Below are 20,492 nucleotides of genomic sequence, written 5' to 3' on the forward strand. Positions count from 1 at the left end.
TGATGTATGAAATATATGACAAAAGTGGAATGTTAGAGTATTTCTATTGATCGGTCATATCATATAGGCTCAAGTCAGACATCCAATTAAATGAATATTTTTTAGGGCCCATGATTTGCTTCGATTTAAAACCCTAAAACTTGGTGGCCATGATGGATTGTAGAACAAAAGGACCATTTTTCAAGTTCTTGAACTAAAAAAGATTATTAACGGAGCCCATTTTTCATTATTGGACAGTTTGTATTATCTTATAAGGGTCCAAATAATTAAACATCCAAGTTGATATTTAAAATTAATTTAGACTGATAAATAAGACTATTGTTAGGGAGATAATAAATTTTAATGGTAGAATAATTAAAATATAATCTTTTAAATATAAATGAGTAAAATATAATATAAAGTAAATAAAAGTGATTATATTTGTCCTTTTACTCTTTCTTTTTTCCAGTCTTTTCTTTCAGATATCGGGGTATTAGCGTTCAGATTTTCATTTCGATTTCCATATATAAGGTTTTTTTAAAAATATAATTTTGAATTTTTCTTTAGTTTTTTGGTGGATGCTCTTGGTGTATGAAACTGAAACATATTGATTAAACTTCAGTTTCTGGCGATGATTGAGATGGATTTCCCCATGAAAAGACATTGTTGGGAAAATCAAGGCTGGAGTCTCGAAAAGGGCGCTTCTCGCCAGAACCCTAAGGGGGTTTTGGAAAGATATACCAAAAGAGCCCGAGAATTGGCATGCTTACAGTTCATGCCATAGGCCTTTGGTCTTGGGGTCCATTTCTTTCACTTCGCTAGATCTGCTGTTATACATATGTTTCTACAACTAGGGTTAACTTCTTTTTGGACTGTTTTTCATTTACATTTATCTAGTTGATGTTTTTAGAAGAAAGTTCTAGGGTTCTTACTTTGATTCTGTCATTCAGAATTTCAGGTTTGCTCTTTATGATTCTGCTTTGGCTGAAATAAGGCTTATTTTACTTGATCGAATGGTCTACTGCTCTACTTAACAGATATAATTTTTATCTTATACTGCTTATGTTATTAACTTGAATTGTTTTTTAGTTGTTTCTCTTTTTCTGATCTTATGATGCTTTGAGTTATTCTGCCCTGATTGAAATCCTCAATGCCCAATTTTTATGTTTTGCTTGAATGATTTTATGAATATTTGGACGCAAGTTTGTTATTTGAAAAAAGAGATGAGAATTTGGGAGTCGAGTTATAATTTAATTTATTAATGAAATCTTCAGTGCTCAATTTAGGGATTTGGTTGATGTTTTGCTTGTATGATTTTATGAATCTTGTGCACGCAAGTTTCTTATCTGAACATAAGAGATGAGGATTTGGGAGTCAAGTAATAATTTCATTTATCAAAGAAATATCAATTGAGCATGTGCCAGTTTATAATTGTTGTAATATTTATCATTCAGCAGATATTTCCTTTATTTTGTTTGATTTGTTTTATACATTCCAATTATTTTCCCTTGGTTTAATACTCTAATTGGCGGCTTGAATCTGTTGGCATTATACTTAAGCTTAGGTTAATAATGGAATTGAGTTGATTGGAATTTTGCAGGATACTTAATATTGAAGAAAAATATCTCATCGCAAATTTGAGCATCCAAGGCATGGCTCTTTGGGATTTCTCCCAAGGAAAAGAGCCTCCCGCCACAGAGGAAGAGGTTTCTCCTATTTTCCCTTCAATTGTTTATAGTTGGATTCTGCTATGTTTGTTTAGTAAATATTGTTAGATTATTCTATTATTTGAATGGCTTATTGCATCTTAACCAATCATACTGATGCAGAATTAGCTGTGACCAAGTATAATCTTTTCTAGTTTAGTAATTTGCCTTTTAGATTTGATATAATCCCTGAAGTTGTAATCGCTAGCACGCTCCCTTATTATTAAGTTAAGATTTTTTAGCTTGTTCAGGATATATCTTTAATTCCCTCTATGAATGTTTTTTTTTAATTATAAAATCTTCTGATTTTTCTTTCTTCTTTCACGGTTGTTCAGTGAAGGCATTCCCAAAGGATGATCCTACTAAGCCATGCAGATTAACTGCGTTCTTGGGATATAAAGCTGGAATGACCCATATAGTGAGGGAGGTTGAAAAGCCTGGTCCAAGTAATTTTTTCTCTTCTGACTTATCATCTGTAAATTTTGGAATACTAGATTGTCTGTTGCTTATCTGCTGCTATATGAAATAAAACCATGTGCCTTTTATGTGCTTCATGTGCCTTTTATGTGCTTTCTTGCATTGTTTACTTTCCTTCATGGTTAGGTGGATAGCATAATGTATTTATATGTTCTTTTCTTCCAGAACTTCACAAGAAGGAGACATGTGAAGCAGTTACTATCATTGAGACACCACCCATGGTGGTTGTTGGAATTGTGGGATATGTCAAAACACCTCGTGGTCTTCGTACTTTGGGCTCTGTGTGGGCTCAGCATCTGAGTGAAGAGGTGAAACGAAGGTTCTATAAGCACTGGTGCAAGTCTAAGAAGAAGGCTTTTACCAAGTACTCAAAGAAGCTTGAAACTGAAGATGGTAAAAATGACATTCAATTGCAGCTGGAAAAATTGAAAAAATATTGCACTGTAATTCGTGTTTTGGCCCACACTCAGGTATCTCCCCCTCAAGCAGTTCTATATTTTGTAGTTATGTTTTAGTCCTTCCAATTCTGGATGATTGAATGCTTTAACTGCTATGTTTTTCTTTTTTTCCTATTTCTTTGATGTCCTTTATTGCATATTTATGTAGATAAGAAAGATGAAGGGCTTGAAGCAGAAGAAGGCCCATTTAATGGAGATTCAAGTAAATGGTGGAACTATTGCTCAGAAAGTTGACTTTGCTTACGGTTTCTTTGAGAAACGTATTCCAGTTGATGCTGTGTTCCAGAAAGATGAGATGATCGATATCACTGGGGTGACCAAGGGTAACGGGTTTGAAGGTGTGGTGACCAGATGGGGCGTCACCCGTCTCCCACGCAAGACCCATCGTGGTCTTCGCAAGGTTGCCTGAATTGGTGCGTGGCATCCAGCCAGGGTTTCTTTTACGGTTGCCAGGGCTGGGCAAAATGGCTACCATCACCGTACAGAGATGAATAAGAAAGTATACAAGCTTGGAAAGGCTGGACATGAGTCGCATGCTGCCATGACTGACTATGACAGGTTAGCCAAGTGTCCTCTACTCAGTTTGCTATTTATTTTGTAGGATTATGATTGCCACAGGGAATTATTAATTGCTTCCGTCTTCTGCTAATTTCAGGACAGAGAAGGAGATTACCCCAATGGGTGGATTCCCCCATTATGGTGTGGTGAAAGAGGATTATTTGGTGATCAAAGGAAGGGGGGGGTGTTGGGCCAAAGAAACGGGTAGTGACTTTTGAGGCAATCCCTGGTGAATCAAACTTCAAGGGTCGCTCTTGAGGAGATCAAGCTTAAGTTCATTGATACATCATCCAAGTTTGGGCATGGTCGCTTCCAAACAACACAGGAGAAGGCCAAATTCTATGGGAAGCTCAAGGCATGACGAGGGACTTAATATTATATTTTCAAGTTATGAAGGGCTAATCTGCAAGTCCACATTTATTTGCCTTCTATTTCTGGTACAATGTTAATGTTCACACTTTTTCTTTTTATGGTTGACTACAACTTTCAATTTCTTTTTAGTTGGGACCCACTAAACACTGTAGTTTAGTACAGCTTTCGACTTTCAAGCTCACTGCTCTGCATATAGGACCGCTTAGAACCACTGTTTTTGGAAGGGTCAAATTGGGTTTTTGGTGCATTTGGTTTAAATCACATAAGTTATTAAAAAGTATATAGAATTTGATTAGTTTGTATTAATTCTCATATCAAATGATTTTTGCCGTTCTTTCGATGGATTTTGGATTGGATTCAATTGGTTTGATGGATGGACGAAGTTGTATGTTGTTGGAAACTTGAAAATCACATGTAAAATTTTTGCTCTTTTCCATTTAATATATTTATTTATTTTCTTGGTAAAATTGTTGGAAAAGGAAAAAGGTAGGCTGACCTGGTTATGAAAATAAAAAGAATTGACGGAGATAAATAACAGCTTTGGTTTTTCCAAGACATACTTCAGTGTGCTTTCCTTTTCAAAGGGGTCCTCTTGTCTTATATGGGAATGGGAAACAGTGATCTTTCACAAATGTGTGTTTACGCCTGATTATGAAATTGGCTTTTTTATATGTATAATTATAATTGGTATCGCAATATAAAATATATAAGGATATATTCCAATTTTAAATATATTTTACTTGTTTAATAAAAAATTTAAAAAAGGGATAAAGCTACTTTCTTTGTGTTATTATTATTAATTTTTTTATTATCTTTTCTAGAACTCTGGAATGAATATTTGCTCCCTATAACTCTCCTCCTAGACGACTAAAAACCTCAGTGTACAAAATAAATAAATCTTGTTTCTGTCAAGCTTTTGTTATCAATTGAGGATGTCATTATCTATGAACTATAATACTAGAAGATTATAACTTGTTTTAAATCCAAAAACTTTATGAATTTATCTTATTTTTGGTTAGGCCTTAGATAAGCTTTCACATCATTCTCAGACATTTTGATTATCTTGTTTGACAAAGAGTCCTTACTTAGGTAGAAGAACCTGTTTCTTTTTCAAGGGTCCTCATTATTTCTGCTATAAGTAATTATTGCTTTCTTTCTTTTTCATTCTTTTTCTAGTTATATGAATTCTAGGCTTCATGGAAGAAACAATAAGAAAGCGATGTTGGTATGTTGAAGAAAATAAAAAAAAAAATAGATTCTTCCATTTTTACAAAATAATAGAGGTAATTTTGTAAGTTGTTAGCTTTAGTGTTTCTGACAAAAGCGACGGGTTCCTCTCAGAGTCACCTCACCAGGTTTTGCTTTAAAAACTATAAAAGAAAATATATATCAGGAATAATAATTGTGGTCTAAATCACCCCTTCCCCCTTTTTTTTTTCAAGCTCTTTGCTTTAAGCCACGGTCCATTTTTCTTTCTACTCTAGAATCATGACATATCTGCCACTGCATATGCTTGGTTGTAAGGTATCCCAACATTACATCTCCCTCTCAATCACCTCTTTTCTTCCTAAACTTTCAAGTCAATTCTTATTCTTCTTTTTCATGTGCTTTCTACCCTGTTTGTTCTTCTTGTGTTTGCAGCTTCTTCTTTTCTAGAAAAATTGATACTATAATCAATTGTATATGACATATTAACAGATAGTTTAACCTTGCATGAGTCTTTACCTTTTTCTTTATTTGGTTAATTGGAGATTATGGTAGATTTGGCTATCTTTCCCATGATTATGTTGGACAGACATAAATGATACATAGTAGATCTTTGCAGCCTACCTCATGTAACCTCCTCAAATATTATGTACTAATTCTTAATGATAGTTATAATCAGTGAAAACTAGGTTAAATATGAGTTAGTGGAAACAATTATTAATCTTTGAACTCTTTTTTCTTACCTTAGAAACTGCTGTTAGTAATTATAATTATATTGGAGATATTGAAAAATGATGGCTTGGTATCATCCTATTAGGACCCAGATTTAAATAAATTCAGAATTCCCAACATAACATCTAAATTCAGCAACTAAAAAGTGACAAAAGTTTGGAAAAAGGAAACCAATAGGCCATTCTTTTTTTAAGGGTCTCCAGACAAGAAGGCCAATGCTTTTTATTCCTTTAGGTTTGCTTGTTGGGACAAGGTATAGTATTGATTAAGCTAGGCATCATCAGGATCATGTACCATCATTCAAATTCAAGAAAAAGTGTACTGCTGGGATTATCATATAACTTTGTCCTTACATTTGCAATTGGGTATAAATCTAGCTGGTCTCAGCCCCTACTTTGTTTCATTTACAAATGGTGGCTGTGGCTGCCTTATTTTTCCAGGGCAGTGTTAAGAGGTGTATAGGATGGGGGGGATAAGTTGATGTTTGCAGCTCTTAATTCCAAGTACCAAAACCCAAGTTTTTTTAACTTGTTTAAAGAATCTCATTAAAAAACTCTGCTGGTTTTTCCACTCTTGGTAAGTACCTACTGATAAGTTCATTTTCATTTGTAATGATGCGCCACTGAGATTCTAATCACTGTCTTCCATCATACGTCTATGATTTCTTGGATTCAGAACTATGTTAGTTTCTGTGTATTAAGGATTCTTAATAATTACCTTTGTCAATCTTTTACAGAGACTATCTCGAGTCATTAATGAGGAAGGGCATTTTCTGAGAAGAATAACCTGCAACTACTACTAAATCTGCTTTATTTCACAAGTACTGTTTGTTCCTACAAAAACGAGCCATGAATGAGTTTGGAACTGGAAGGTCAGTGCCATGGAACATATACCCAAGTTCAGATCCGACTCCATCTCAACCAGTACTTGATAAGGAAACTCCATTGAAAAACTTGGGGACATCCATGAATGCCATTTCTTTTGGCTTTGTTGCTACTGCCATCTTGATATCAATGTTTGTTATCATGGCCATCTTTGAACACCTTTTTCAGCCAAATCCTGCTTTTTCTTCCCCCAGTCAAGACGGTGCTGTAGGATCTGGTGCAGCTGAAAAACTCGGGAATCCACAAAGTGTAAGCTTCTATCTCTTCAGGCTGTAAAGTTGTAATATACCCCATGGTAAAATTATCGTATGGTCCTTAGGAGTCGGATTGTATTTTGCTCGCTTTACTCATAACATGAGCAAATTCGTCTCCATACAATAGCTTTCACCTCAAAATGAGATACATTAATTCTAATTGTTTGGTTATTCTGTCAATCATATTAATTTTTAACAGTAAAAAATGAACAAATTTTTAACAACATATAAAGGTTAATTAGCCTACTTTTTGAATAAAGGGAGAAATGCAATATGAGTCTTACTATAATGACTTTCATGGTACTTTTACATACCCAGTTTCCTTTCTCTTTTTGTTTTGCATTGTCTGCATGCTCTTTTGGCAGCATTCCTTTAAGAACAAGGGAACTTCAAACAGATAATCCTCCATTAAGCTAAAAACCCTTTGGCCCTCTGAATGGCTTGCCAATTTCTCAGAGCTAGGATGAGAACCACATTAAGGAAATGCAGCCGGTAAATTCTGGTCACCTTGTATATTATATATGTCTGGTTATGGAAGAATGATATAAAAGTAAAACATATATTGTATGTCTAAAACATGCTCTATATTTTTCATTCAATCTTGAAACAGGTGTCTGATGAATGTTGTGATTGCAGGCATCGACATCATATGCAACTGATTTGTCAGTAGTGATGCCAGGAGAACCTCATCCTACCTATATAGCTCAACTTGCTCCCCTCCCTTGCCCAAGGGAAGGCATCTATTGGCCTCCCCATGAACATAATTTTGTATATCCTTAAACATACATCATCCATGTATGATGCATTTATATTTATCAGCAATCAACCTTCCTTTCTTCTATACTATTTATCCAATGAAATATTATTACCTCTTGAAGCTGGTTTGCGAGCCCTCATTTTTGGGGTAAATCTGTCAAATATCACAGATGACCTATTTGGAAAATGCAAATTCCTCTGTTACAAATTTAGAGCTTTTTGCTAGAAAGTTTTCATTGGTATTATGTTTCAATTGAACAATCCTTGCATCAATAATTTTATATCATGTATTGATGTTTTAATCTCAATTTTGGACAACTGAGTCGGATAAAGAATCCAGACCTCCCAAAATAAGCAAGATCAATTACTTGCAATTTAATTAGCTATAGTGTCAAAAGGATTATTATTCTACATGCAAAGAAAACCATCCCTTGCAAATCATAATCATCATTGAGCATGAAACTTGAAGAATTTATATTAGAAACAAGCAATGATAAAATTTACATTACAAGAAATGCAACTTGAATTTATATCTCCTAAGCTCTTTAACCTCCCATCCATTCACCCATCCCCATTAAGTTTATCCCTGTAAATATGACTTGTTATGTTTCCACTCCCCACTCCCCATTCTCTATACTCATCTTCAGTAACTTTTTTCTATTAATATTTACTAACATAGCGGGCAAAAAAAGCAAGGTGATAAGTGGAAGGGAAAATCCGCTAGTGCTCATCAATGTCATCTTCATCAGGTAATATTGCAGTCAATAAAGAATACTTTACCAGGAGAGAGATCCTTCCCTTCTTGACGACTAATCTTGCCCCAGAAACAACCCAATATCCAGGAACCTCTTGTGGTCCTCTTGTTATCTCTGTTGTATCAACAAATTTCAAAAGCTTAGGAGCTTGAACAGGTACGGGAGGGCCTCCAGGGTAAACAGCGGAGTTTATATTCACATCAGCTGGCCCTGGAGGTGGTTTCTGAACTGTTGTGAAGTGATGACTAATTAGTGTGGATATGAGTCCAGACTTAGGTGCCAACCGAGGTGATCCATCCCATTCTGGATGCTTAATAGACATCGCTCCCAAGACAGTCGAGAAGCGTAGCCGTAAAAAGAGAATATTTTTAAAACCATGATTCTCAACCTGCAACTGGGCTCCAGTTACAATTGAAAGTTCCTCCTGAGATTCAATGGGAGCAGTGCATACGTGAGAGTAGTTCTTCCAATAAACTCTCTCATAGTATTTACGATCATGAGACTCTTGGCAGAAGTTCCCTTTTGGATCATCTACAAGTTGGAATATTTTTGGAAGGGAGGAAAGGTGCTGCAAGTGGATGGCCAAGCGATTGCTCCTTTTACCTTCTAGATATAGACGGAGGCCAGTCACAGGCCTCTTACCCACATCAACCTGCCATTAAGTTATATAACTTAAAATTAGCTATAGAGCAAAGACTCCCAAAATAGGTTTGCGCTCAATGATCCGAGTGTTAATATCAGCTTCCAACTTTATATCCACACTATGTGACAAAGTATAATTATGCACTCTTCAGGAGACCAAAAGAAGACGAAGTCTTAGATAAAGTACTACTTATATTAGTTCCCTAGGAGCATTTTCTTTGATGGAACTATAGATAAATCTTATCTTGCTACAAAATGCTATTTCCTTTTGAACATACAGTCATTAGGGCACAGAGTTTTTAAAGTTAAAATGCTGAAGAGACTCTAGTGAACATCTATAAATCCAACACCAGCATATCAATATGTTTTGAAGTTTATGTAGCTGAAGGGCTAATAAAAACTACTCAAACGGCTAATAAAAACTACTCAAACACATACATGCATAAACCTACACGGTCAAATACTCAATGCACACAAACAAAAGCCAGAAAAATTTCAAATTTAGAAGATTTTCTACCGGAGTAGTATTCACAAAAAGCTTGGGCCCCATGAAGCTGAATTGCAAAGAGGCAGTACTTTGTTGCTTTCGTTGTGGACCAAGAGGAAGTTCACTGAAAACTGGGGCCCACTGTCTTGGAAGCTGAAATTCCAGAAACTGGTGGAGCTCTTCAACTGGTGGTTTATCTGTAAGAGCAATAGCTTACGGATGAAATATGTGTAGACTGTTCGCTATAAAATAAGTATCACTTGCAGCAGTAAGGCAAAATGAATGAAAATGAGGTCCCACAACAAATTCTCATTGTTACATGACAAACTTTATGAAAAGCTAGAAATACCTACCAATTATTTGGTTCCAAATGTCTCTCAACTCAAGCACCGCTAGTTAAGGATATCATGATAACAAAACTGGTACTTACTAACAACTTATGATAATTTAACAAAGGCTTTAATCAAAATAAGTTCATAACTCTTGTATTGGTTGCTTTATATTACATGATAATAAGTTGATTAGTGAACTTATAGCGTCTCAGTATAACAAATTATAAGATTTAAAAAAAAAAAAAACAGAAGTATGAGGCATGCTTCTTTCAGAAAATAGTAAGAAAATAAGAAAATAATAAGTATGAGGCATGTTAAGAGAAGAGGAGATACAATAACTTGAAGCAGTAAAAGAAAATAAGAAAAGCATTAGGTAGACATAACGAACTATAGATCTTGCTTACATCGCAAATATAGGTTTATGGCATGGCTCAGAAATCCACTACCAGGAACTCCATTCAATAGAGAAGTAATAGGGATAAAGGACATTGAGATTACATCAGGCTCTGACTGAACCGTCTGTAACCAGTCATTATGGGAAAGGTTTCTATTATCACTTCCACCTCTCCTTTTGTAAATGCTTATAATGTCCTGCAATTTTTAGGTAATTATTAACATCTATATCAGGAATGAAACTTAAACCTTTATCAAGGAGCTTTAACTATTAAGCAAACGACACTATATGAAAGAAAACAAACCTCTTTCTGTGCATATGAACTTGATGGACTGTTACTAGCAAACCTTAGCCGCTGCTCCCTAATTTCAAACTGAAACAGAAATAATTAGATTAGATACCCTTGGGGGGGGGGACCACACAAATTATGCCAACTGTTTACTATAACGATGATTGACAGATAAATTAAAACAAATATGGTTTTACCACCAAAGGAGGCAGCAGATTAGAAGTATGAAGAATAGCCATAATTTCTCTATTCCATAGAGATTAAATAATCGCTAGTATTGAAAGGCAAGCAATCAAAGCATAGAGTACCAAAGCAATCAAATTAAAAAAAGAAACTGCCAACCTAGATGAAAGGCCTAGAAAATAACACTGTCCTGATAAAACTGTGGCAAAGCCTGGTGTAAAACCTAAACATTCAAAACAGTAGCAGACTTTTGGTTTTCTCTGGCAAATATTTAGCTGGTATCACACTAGCAATCATATAATCCTAATGTGATACTGGGTTGTCGTTTTAGTATGTTAAGACATAGTGATAACAGTGCTTCTCAACACAAATTTTGGCAACAATATGCAACAACCTGCAGCAACTTCCAATTAACACACTGCTTGCTAGGCCAATCATGGAGATTGTACACTGTTCTAAAAGAATATTGATTTCATTCCATCTCAACAAGAAGCATGATTTATCTAGATATGCAGCAATAGATTAGACAAAAAAATCAAAACAGTTCTATTGAAAACCTTGTCACTCTGGAAGACTTGCTCAGGCGCCAAGTTATAATGTCCACTGGCATCTAAAAACCTTTTATCAGCCATATCCTTCAATCTTTTCTGGATATCAGCAGGTTGAAGAGTAGATGAATGCTGCTGTTTTATGTAAATAACATCCTTCCCTCCCATCTTCACACCAACAATTATATGGGTTCCATAAGTGTCAATAAACCTGGGATGCCATAAAAATACATATCAAACTCAAATGCGATATATCAGAGAGTAAATAACATTAAACAAAGCAGGCAATAGAAATCAGAAAATGCATAGCCATCAATAAAAGAAATAAAAGAAAGTTGATCATCGAATTATTCTCCAAGTGATGACAGAACTCAAAGAGAGGGAGCGAGAAACACACATTGGCTGAAGCCAATTCATTGCATAAGGAAGAAAAGGCCCCTACATGCAAAGGTCTTATTTATGGCAATTCACCTTGCTAATGCTGCTGGTTCCCATGTAGATGGGACTGCTTTCTTGACATGATCTCGTAGCACAATTTGAGATTTCTCCAGTGCAACTGAGTAAAGGGTGATGAAAACCCCATCAAAAGCAAGTGTCTTGGTATTAGCAGCATCTTTTTGCCAACAACCAGAGAATTCAAACATGGAATTAAAGAGGCCTGAAGGTATTTTTCCAGTCAAAGATATTTCTTGGTTGAATTGCTCTGACATCTGGAGAAAGTAAAACAAAAGAAATGATTAAAAAAAAAGAGCACTCTCATGACAGACAAAAGAGTATGAAAACATAACCAATTTACCACATGACTAGCAATTCTCATATACCTTCACAGGATTTGACTCATGCTACAACAATTGAACTAGTGATACATATATGGATACAGATAGCATTGAACAAACAATACACTATTACCTGCTGGAAGGAGAGGACATCAGACCTGAACCGCGTGCGCTCTCCTTTATCACATTTTATTGACTTGGACACATTGGGTATTGAAACTCCACCAGGTAAAACAATCTCATGGCGTCCATCTTCATGAATCTCAATAAGACATGAATCTTTTGAATTCCCTTTACAGTACTTCAGCCGAAGATCCATTCCAATATCATATCCACATCCAATGGACCCTATGGCAATCTCAGCCGCCTTTGGAGCTGTACTCTTAAGCGCCATTGCTCAGTGCATCACTCTTTTTCACCAAATTTGGAACCAAATTCACACGAGATTCAATTATTCAAACCAAACACAGTACACTCCACATAAAGCAACATTGTTTCAATCATTTACACAAATAAAACTAATCCAAATCCTACAAATAGCTGAACGTGTAAAAACAGAACAAAAATCATCATATACAAAATTTCTTTTTAAAGTATATATTACTATAACAGAACAGATAAGAAGTTCATAAATAGCTCAAAAATTGAAATTTATATATAAAGAAAAGCAATTTTCATAATCTTTCCGGAAACAATCACAACCAAAACCAGTTTAGCTCAATTTAAGAAGAAAATTAGCCAATTTTCAGAAAATAACAACATTCAATCAAAACCCAGATATTGTTCAGACTGAACAAACACACCCGAAAAAGCTAGATCCTAAAACTTAAAAAGGACCAAAAATAGTTTTCTAAAGAAAACTTGTAGCTCATATTTGACAAAAAAAGAAAAAGAAAAAGAGTTCGTACATTTTACGCAGGTCAAAAACTAAAGTGGGAATCTTTCTAAGAGCAGACTTTGAAGCTGGAGGAAACCAATAAAAGTGAAGCTCACACAAGTTGAAGCCGAAACGCCAATCCTTTGGTTCGATTTCGAGGTGTCTTGAAACTCCCAAGATTTTCAGGTTTGGAAATTCCAAGAACGAAACTTAAACGGAGAGAAAGATAAAAAAAAGGTTCCTTGATGAAGAAATGAAAATAGTAAAAACAAATGAACTTAAAAAATAAAATAAAAAATAAAAAATAAAGAGAAAGGGAGAAACCCTAAGAAGGGGGATGGTTTGAGAGAGACAGAGGTTAGTAAAAATGGGTTTGACTAAGAAAATACAAATCTAGCATTGACATATATACATGTGAGAGAGTTGTTGAGAGTGAGAGTCCCTCACCCATTAACTCCAGTTTTTGATTGAAAAACAAAAAAAAAAGAAAAGGAAAGTCAAAGGTGCTGCTTTCAATGCTTGGCCCTGCCTGGCCATTAACTTCCCACCGCTTTTACACCATTAATATGAATATATTCATTCCTTTATTTATTTTACCTTAATCATTTTTATTTATTTTAAAATTAATATATCCTTTTAAATTTCTTTCCACATATATAAAATAATTCTTTCCTTATCAATTAACTTCAATTTTAACAATAATTTTAAAAAAAGTATTGGTAAATTTAATTTAAGTCTTTTTTTTTATATAGCGAGTAAAATACTATAAGTAGGGTACTTAACTTTGTCCCGTTTTAAAAAGTTGCAAGTTATTTTATTAGATTTAATTTTAAAATATTTTATATATTAATTATTCGAATATGAATTGCACTTATTGTACGGGTTAATTAGCCAAAAAGGCTGACTTTGAAAGTTAACGAGGAAATAGAACCTTTTTTTCTCCTATATTTTTAGGTAGGCGTTTTCGTTTCACGGTCTTTTTTTTAACAATTAAAAAATTCAATGGTAATTTTTTTTCAAACGGCTAAAAGGGTTAATTTATTTGCTATATAAATTCAAGTTATCTTCTTTTTTGCATCTAAATCCAATTCTCTCATTTCATTTATTTTCTCAATTCTCTCGACTATTTAGTTCTCATTTTTTCAGTCAATGTCTCTCAAAATCTTGTTGTTTTAATTTTATATTTTGTAATTTCTTTGATTTTATTTTATTTTTATAATGGAAATTCGCTTATTCATTTGGATGATAAACACATTACCAGTGCCTAATTACAAATGGTAAGAAAAAATTATTAAATTTTTTAATTTTAATTAAATTCGTTGTTAACATTATTAATTTTATCATTTTTTATGTTTATATAATCAAGCCGAAGATCGAACTTTAGAGACGTACATACACAATTTAACTACGAAGGCACCGCGTGGTATTGAACAACACTTGTGTAATAGCCCAATTTTTAGTGATGTCGTAAAAGGTGGTTTCAAAACCTCATTTCTGTAAACCGGGTCCTTAAATATTAAATATGAATTTTTATAGAGTTTCTATAAAAGCATATTAGAGTTTGGCTCGGTAATTTTGTCAATTAATTTCTTAATTAGGGTAGAAGGACTAAATTGTAAAAATCTAATCGCTATAGATTTTTAATTAGCTAAAGATTCAAAATGTTAAAAAAACTATTTTGTTACATCAATAGAGGAGGAGGATGTTAACTATCACTTTTGGTTAATTGTGATTAAGGTTTAATTAATTAAAGTTTAATTAAGTGATTAAGGATTAATTAAGGTCTAAAAGGCTTAAGTTACTGAATTTTCATTCATCTTCTCGACTATTCTTCTTCATTTGCATGTTCAAGAAAGAAAATTCCATTTTTAAGTGTCAAGCATTCAATCACTATTTGGTAAGTAATTTTAGGTCTTTTTCTTGTAATTTTTATATTTTCGAGGTCATGAGAGCTTGATTTAGTTAGCCCATGTACTAATTTGCAAAATTATTAAAGTTTTTGAAAGTTGACAGTGATAATTTCTTGAAGAAATTGGTGTTAAATTGCTAGATTTTAAGCTTAGATGTGAAAAGGACAAAATTATAATGTTTAATTGTTAGTTTTTTCATAGGGACTAAAGTGAATAAATTTTGAAATTAATGTGAAATTTCTGTAATGATAGATAGTAGGGAGTAGACCTGTCCATGGGCCGAATCGGGCCGGGCCTGGAAATTTTTTTTGGCCCGCCTCCTAGGCCCGGCCCGAAATATGGGCCTGAAATTTTACCCAGGCCCGGCCCGGGAAAATATCATAAGCCCGAGCCCAGCCCGACCCGGCCCATTTTTTAATAAACATTAAAAATTTGTTTTAAAAATAAAAAATAAAAAATAAAAAATATTTTAAAAGTATTTTAAAATTAAAAAATAAAAATAAAAAATATATATTTATTATATTCAGGCGGTAGGGCCTGGCCAAAAAGTGGTGCCCAAGGCTGCCCGTTTTTAAATGGGTCTCGTTTTTTGCCCAAGCCCATATTTCGGCCTATATTTTACCCGAACCTCCCATATTTTGGCGGGCCATCGAGGTGGGCAGCCCCTACCATGGACGAGTCTAGTAGGGAGTCCCTAAGGGATGTGATTAAAATTGGTTTTCAAACAAAGGCTCAAATTGAAAGTTATGGCTATTTCGGTTTCAGGGACTAAATTGAATACAACGTGAAACTTTAGGTTATCAAAAATGAAATTATTTAGATTCATTCATGACATGGAATAGTGTATAAATGTTTCGTATTGATGGATTGAATGGAATAATTGTATATATAGATTAATAATTGAATCAAACTGAAAATAATTGAGAAAAAGCCAAAATTATCAATTAGTCCCTGAAGATTCGATTGTTTGCTGCTTTGACCAGGTAATTTCACATGGAACTTACCAATTAATTTTTACTTTATGCATGAATGGTATTGAATTTATGCTTGTATATCTATATATATGAATTAAGTAAAATTAATGAATTTGACACTTATAGCTTGAAACGAACTGAATTGTAAATTCATGTAAATATTGGTTATATGGAAATAGTACTGGATGTAAATGTGATTTTTGATTGAATGTATGCCTCATAAGGAGAAATGAAATTGTGTACAGGAATTGATAATGTCAATTACACGGAAATGATGCTCGAGTGAACTTAGTAAAAGGTTAAGATATGTATGGCATGCCATTAGGGTTATACACACAATTAATCAGAGATTTACATGTTATCACGTGATCTAGCATTTGTCACATCACAAAATTTGGCCTAGAAGTTTCGAGGTTAATTTTGAAATTTATGGCCTGACATTGGGTTCGAAAATTTAGAATGTGGTAACCTGAAAATATTTTCATTAAATGAATTTTGAAAATAATATCAATTTATGAAAGAAATGAGAAAAGGCTTTCAATTTTTAAAAGAGGGCTGATTTGTAAAGGGGTTTAATTTTGAAAGTAGCTTAAAAGCAATAATACAAAGTTTTAAAATTAACCTATTTTCCCTTTGCACCCTACAGTAGATGCACGACTCCCTTACTCCCATCACTTTTTACCGTCAATTGAAATCCCCAAATACCATTCACCATTTTTTGTCCCCATTGCTTTTATGCTTTTGATTTTTATCATCTTCCAAACATTAAGCCTCCTTTGAATTCAAAAGAGAACATTAATTTCATTGATTTTTTCCAAGTAAGTTCTCTCGAAATTCAATCAACTGTTCATTGTTTTCCTCAATCGGGGTAAGGTTTTGCTTTTCTAATAGTTTTTGATATAGTCTAGCCTTTCAAATCAAGTTTTAATCTGTTGAATCATAGATTTTGTGTGTTAGTTGAAATTAGGGTCATTAATGACAAAATTTAGATTTTTTAAATGAAACTATTATTTCTACGTATTTTCAACTTGATTAGGTGAGATTAGAATGTTTTTAAACTAGTTTTAAACTTTTGTTAAAGGATTTGAAGATTATATTGATTTTTCACTAAAGTAGCCATGGAAGTCAAAATTTTCCAAAACCATAAATCTGAGAAGTTCTGGGTGTTTTAAAGGTTGAGAATTGTTCTAAGTGAGTAGTCAGATTATTAGAATTGATTTTAAGCAAAGGGAATTAGTTCAAGTTAAGAAATTTGAGTTACGACTATACTAGTCGAAAATTTCGGTTCCAAGAGGAGCTAGTTTAAACATGCATTTTTGTTTGATTTGAGATGTGTTATTGGATTTTAATTGTTTGTGTATGTTGTGTGGTTAACATTTCTGAAGATTCGGAATCGTTGGAGCTCTCTTCAAGCAAGGCGAAAGGCAAGGAAAAACTAGTTTGAACTTTTGGCTAATAAGCGAAAACGCAATTTGTGAGTGTTTTGGAGTCACTACTAGTATGCACGATTCATTGTGTTAAATGGGAGCTTAGGTTAGCTTAAACACCTATCCTAAGTTCCAAGTGTAAGCTTTCTTACTCTCTTTTTTTTATTTTGCAAAATTGTGACTGTGTGATCTGAAATGAGTATCATGATGTATTAGTGTAGCAAGTAATGTGTGATTGTGAGCATGTGATGTGGAATTTCTAGCTTATGCTTATATATGTTACTTAATGTGGCTTTAGCTTATTGAACTTTATGTTAACACCTGTGAGTGTATAAATAGGAAGTATGGTAAGCATGTTATGTATAAGTGATAGTGTTGTGTATATAATGATTAAGAACAGTAAAAATGTGAATTGAAATGGTAAGTAAAAATGTGTGTATTAGTGGATATTTTGGCTTTGTGATCTCTTGAGATTGTTGGATGTAGTTGGCATGCCATAGGATTTGTGAGTACTCACCATTGTGTTGTGATTTGGGGCATTGAGGCTTGGGACAATTTTGAGAGATAAGGAAATGTGAGATATGCTCCATTCATTGAGACATGTTGGTGTGTTGAAGAATGTTAGCTTGGTGCTACACTTATGGGATATGTTGGACTCTTTAAGTTATTGGTGTGATGGAGATTTGTGTATCCAATGTATGGTGATAGAGCTTACTCTTATGCTTCAAAGTCTCAAGTTACCAAATTATCGTAAATGATTTTTACATAAATTATGATATATGTAAATTCATGAAAAATGAAAGCTAATTACTTAAGTTAATGATGCATGAACGTGGTAAATTTTTTATTATGTATGTGCTTGAGAATGATCTGGAGTATGCTTGTGGTAATTTTCGATACATTGACTGAGCTTGTTTAAGCTCACACACTCCTCACTAAATTATTGTAGATAGTTAGCATTGTCAGTGTGAGCGGTGTGACCAAGGAAGTGATCCAAGTTAGGGAATAAACATTTGAGTATGTAGTGTTATAAATTTTGGGTATTTTGAATAATGACAAATGTGGTTAGAGTTTTGGTTAGTTTTCATCATAATTTTTTATTGGTTTATTATGATTTTAGACTTTTGAAGTATTGGTATTGCTTGGGATTATGTTTATGAATAATTTGATGACTGATATTGTGTTTGATACTGCATGTTCGACGGGAATAATGTTTGTACATGAATGTTTCCCTGTTTTGTTGTGTTTTTGCTTATTTGTACAGAGGTATCGATACTCGAGGCATAAATATCGATACCTTGATGTTGGAATGTATGTGAAGGAAAAATAATAGCTCAATTATACCCATTCACGAGTATCGATACTCATGGAAGAAATATTGATACCCATGCCTAAGTATTGGGTAAAATGTTTTGAATCAAAATTTGGTAGAATGCTAATTTGGTATTGATTTTCTTATTAGTATTGATACCTAATTTACTAAATATCGATACTTGCAATTTTGTATCGATACCTACGCTGATTTCTTTAGAATTTTAATAAATGAGCCTTAATTATGTATTAAACTGTTTCTAATGTCGTATTGTCTAAATTAGACACGAACACTTTTATAAATGCTTAAACTTAGTAGCTGTTATTCATAATTGAAGCTGTGTGAGCATGTTTGCAAGATTTGATGTTTGTTGTAACGTCTTGTTACTCGAGTCCAGCAACCGGGCCGGGTGACATGTGTTACAGCATTTGTTTTAGATTCTAAGGTTATATGTATCATTGGTTTAGCCCATATGAGCAACCTCGATATGATGTCAGCTTGTGTGAGCAACTCCGTTAAAATGTCAACTTGTGTGAGCAACCCTGAAATACTGTCAACTTGTGTGAGCATTATATTCCTGTGTATCTGAGTCTGTTTTACTACATCTCCATCGGGCGATGTTCATTTGATTGGAAATGAAATTTAAATCATGAATTGAAAATGAAATGATATTGATGATACTTGACATATAGATTGCTATATGATTATGTTTTAAATGTTGAGAGCATTATATTAAAGAACATAACTAACGCATTCGATTTGTGGTGATGTTGCCTGTATAAATATGTTTTCATGTGCCAAGGAAAGTTAATTTGGTAGCCAAATAGAATATTTTTTTACTTTAATGATCAAGGTAAGCTTTAGTTTCCATATGAGCTTACTAAGCATTTTATATGTTTACTTAGTTTGTTTTCCCTTTTCCATGTAGATTGTCAAATTGTGGAACACGTCAAGCTGAATCAATACAAAGCTCACACTATCCTATCCTGGAATCTATAGCTTTTTGTTCATTTCAAGTTAGGGATTGTGGCATGTATAAAAGTATTTTGGCATGTACATTGATGTATAGGATGTTTTGATGAGTTTGGTAACTTGTAATGTTTTGGTGTTTTGAATTCATATATAGAGATGAATATATATGCATTTCATGCTTGATGATGTGATAATTTATAACTATATGAATGCCATATGAAAATGGTATTGAACTTGGTTTGTGGTGATTTGCATGTTGGTCTTGGTATGTGATTTAGAAATGCATGAATTGGCATTTTTGATGCCTAGTTGAATTGGTACATTTTGATTGATGTGCTTGAAATAAGTATGGCATTTAAATTGGCATGTTTCAAGATGGTTTAATATAGGTAAAGACTTTGTATTTGGATAATTTGGTTCATATGTATGCCATGACAATGGAAAGTTAAATCTAATAGTAGAATATGTAATGAAAGTTAAGAAGTTAAATGTGGTTATTTGATCTTGATTGATATGTTCTTGGAGTGTTTTAATTAAAGTGAAGTTAGTAATTGGTGTATAAATTTATGGGTTAGGTTGGAAACTTTGTAATAGGTACCAAATTGCACATTTTTGCCAAAAACAAGGATCTCGTCCTGACAACCAATTCACCTTGTCGCAACATCAGCCAATAGTGAGTCATGTCGTGACATCGAGTGACTTAAGGTCACGGCATGACAATCTATTTGGAGATGTGATGATGTAGGGAAGATGACGTCATGACATTGGCCCTAAATTTCTAAAACTTCGTAATTTGGTCCTATTTCGTGCTCGGTTTGACAAATAAACTTTTATAAGCTCGGATAAGACCCAAAAATGAGGTATTATTGTAATTTAATAATGATTGATGTCGAATGCATGTGAAAATGGTTATTTTATTGTGAACCTGATTGTAGTTGCTCTAGTAACGAATATAACGTCCTATAGCTCAAACCCAATGATCAAGTCGAGTGAAGGGTGTTACAACTTCCAAGAGGTGAAACTCTTGCATGTGTCTCATATGCTCGGGGACACTAAATTGGATCCCGCACTTATCAACACTTTGGTGGAAAGATGGAGACCCGAAACATACACATTTCATCTTCCATATAGTGAATGTACAATTACACTCAAGAATGTAGCTTTACAACTTAGTTTACCGATGGTTGGACAGTCGTTAAGAGGGCAATAGGCGTTAGTAATTGGAGCACAGT

General features: G+C 33.8%; 2 protein-coding genes and 1 pseudogene across 5 annotated transcripts; 2 read left to right on the plus strand and 1 right to left on the minus strand.

Annotated features, from left to right (window-relative positions):
- Nucleotides 1-516: 516 nt before the first annotated feature.
- LOC105786106 (60S ribosomal protein L3-like) lies at nt 517-3,890 on the plus strand (annotated as a pseudogene).
- A 1,027-nt stretch (nt 3,891-4,917) lies between these two features.
- On the plus strand, nt 4,918-7,594 carry LOC105786108 (uncharacterized). 3 transcript variants are annotated; one of them, XM_012612393.2, is made up of 3 exons: nt 4,918-5,074; nt 6,225-6,621; nt 7,263-7,594. In XM_012612393.2, exons 2-3 carry the CDS (start codon nt 6,337-6,339, stop codon nt 7,404-7,406), a joined length of 429 nt encoding a protein of 142 aa, XP_012467847.1. In that variant the 5' UTR covers nt 4,918-5,074; nt 6,225-6,336; the 3' UTR covers nt 7,407-7,594. The 3 variants fall into 3 exon arrangements, 2 of the variants coding, with proteins under 2 accessions (XP_012467847.1, XP_012467848.1); XR_008198615.1 differs by lacking the exon at nt 4,918-5,074 and adding an exon at nt 5,096-6,064 and having other exon boundaries at nt 6,225-7,118; XM_012612394.2 differs by lacking the exon at nt 4,918-5,074 and adding an exon at nt 5,116-6,064.
- A 238-nt stretch (nt 7,595-7,832) lies between these two features.
- On the minus strand, nt 7,833-13,128 carry LOC105786107 (MACPF domain-containing protein At4g24290). Of its 2 annotated transcripts, XM_012612391.2 has the most exons (8): nt 12,697-13,128; nt 11,922-12,198; nt 11,484-11,722; nt 11,022-11,223; nt 10,297-10,365; nt 10,003-10,189; nt 9,297-9,463; nt 7,833-8,789 (listed from the first exon to the last, which is right to left on the minus strand). In XM_012612391.2, exons 2-8 carry the CDS (start codon nt 12,180-12,182, stop codon nt 8,103-8,105), a joined length of 1,812 nt encoding a protein of 603 aa, XP_012467845.1. In that variant the 5' UTR covers nt 12,183-12,198; nt 12,697-13,128; the 3' UTR covers nt 7,833-8,102. The 2 variants fall into 2 exon arrangements, with proteins under 2 accessions (XP_012467845.1, XP_012467846.1); XM_012612392.2 differs by lacking the exon at nt 12,697-13,128 and having other exon boundaries at nt 11,922-12,642.
- Between the last annotated feature and the right edge of the window lie 7,364 nt (nt 13,129-20,492).

This window comes from Gossypium raimondii, chromosome 1 (genome assembly GCF_025698545.1).
Source record: "Gossypium raimondii isolate GPD5lz chromosome 1, ASM2569854v1, whole genome shotgun sequence".
NCBI classification, from domain to species: Eukaryota; Viridiplantae; Streptophyta; class Magnoliopsida; order Malvales; family Malvaceae; genus Gossypium; species Gossypium raimondii.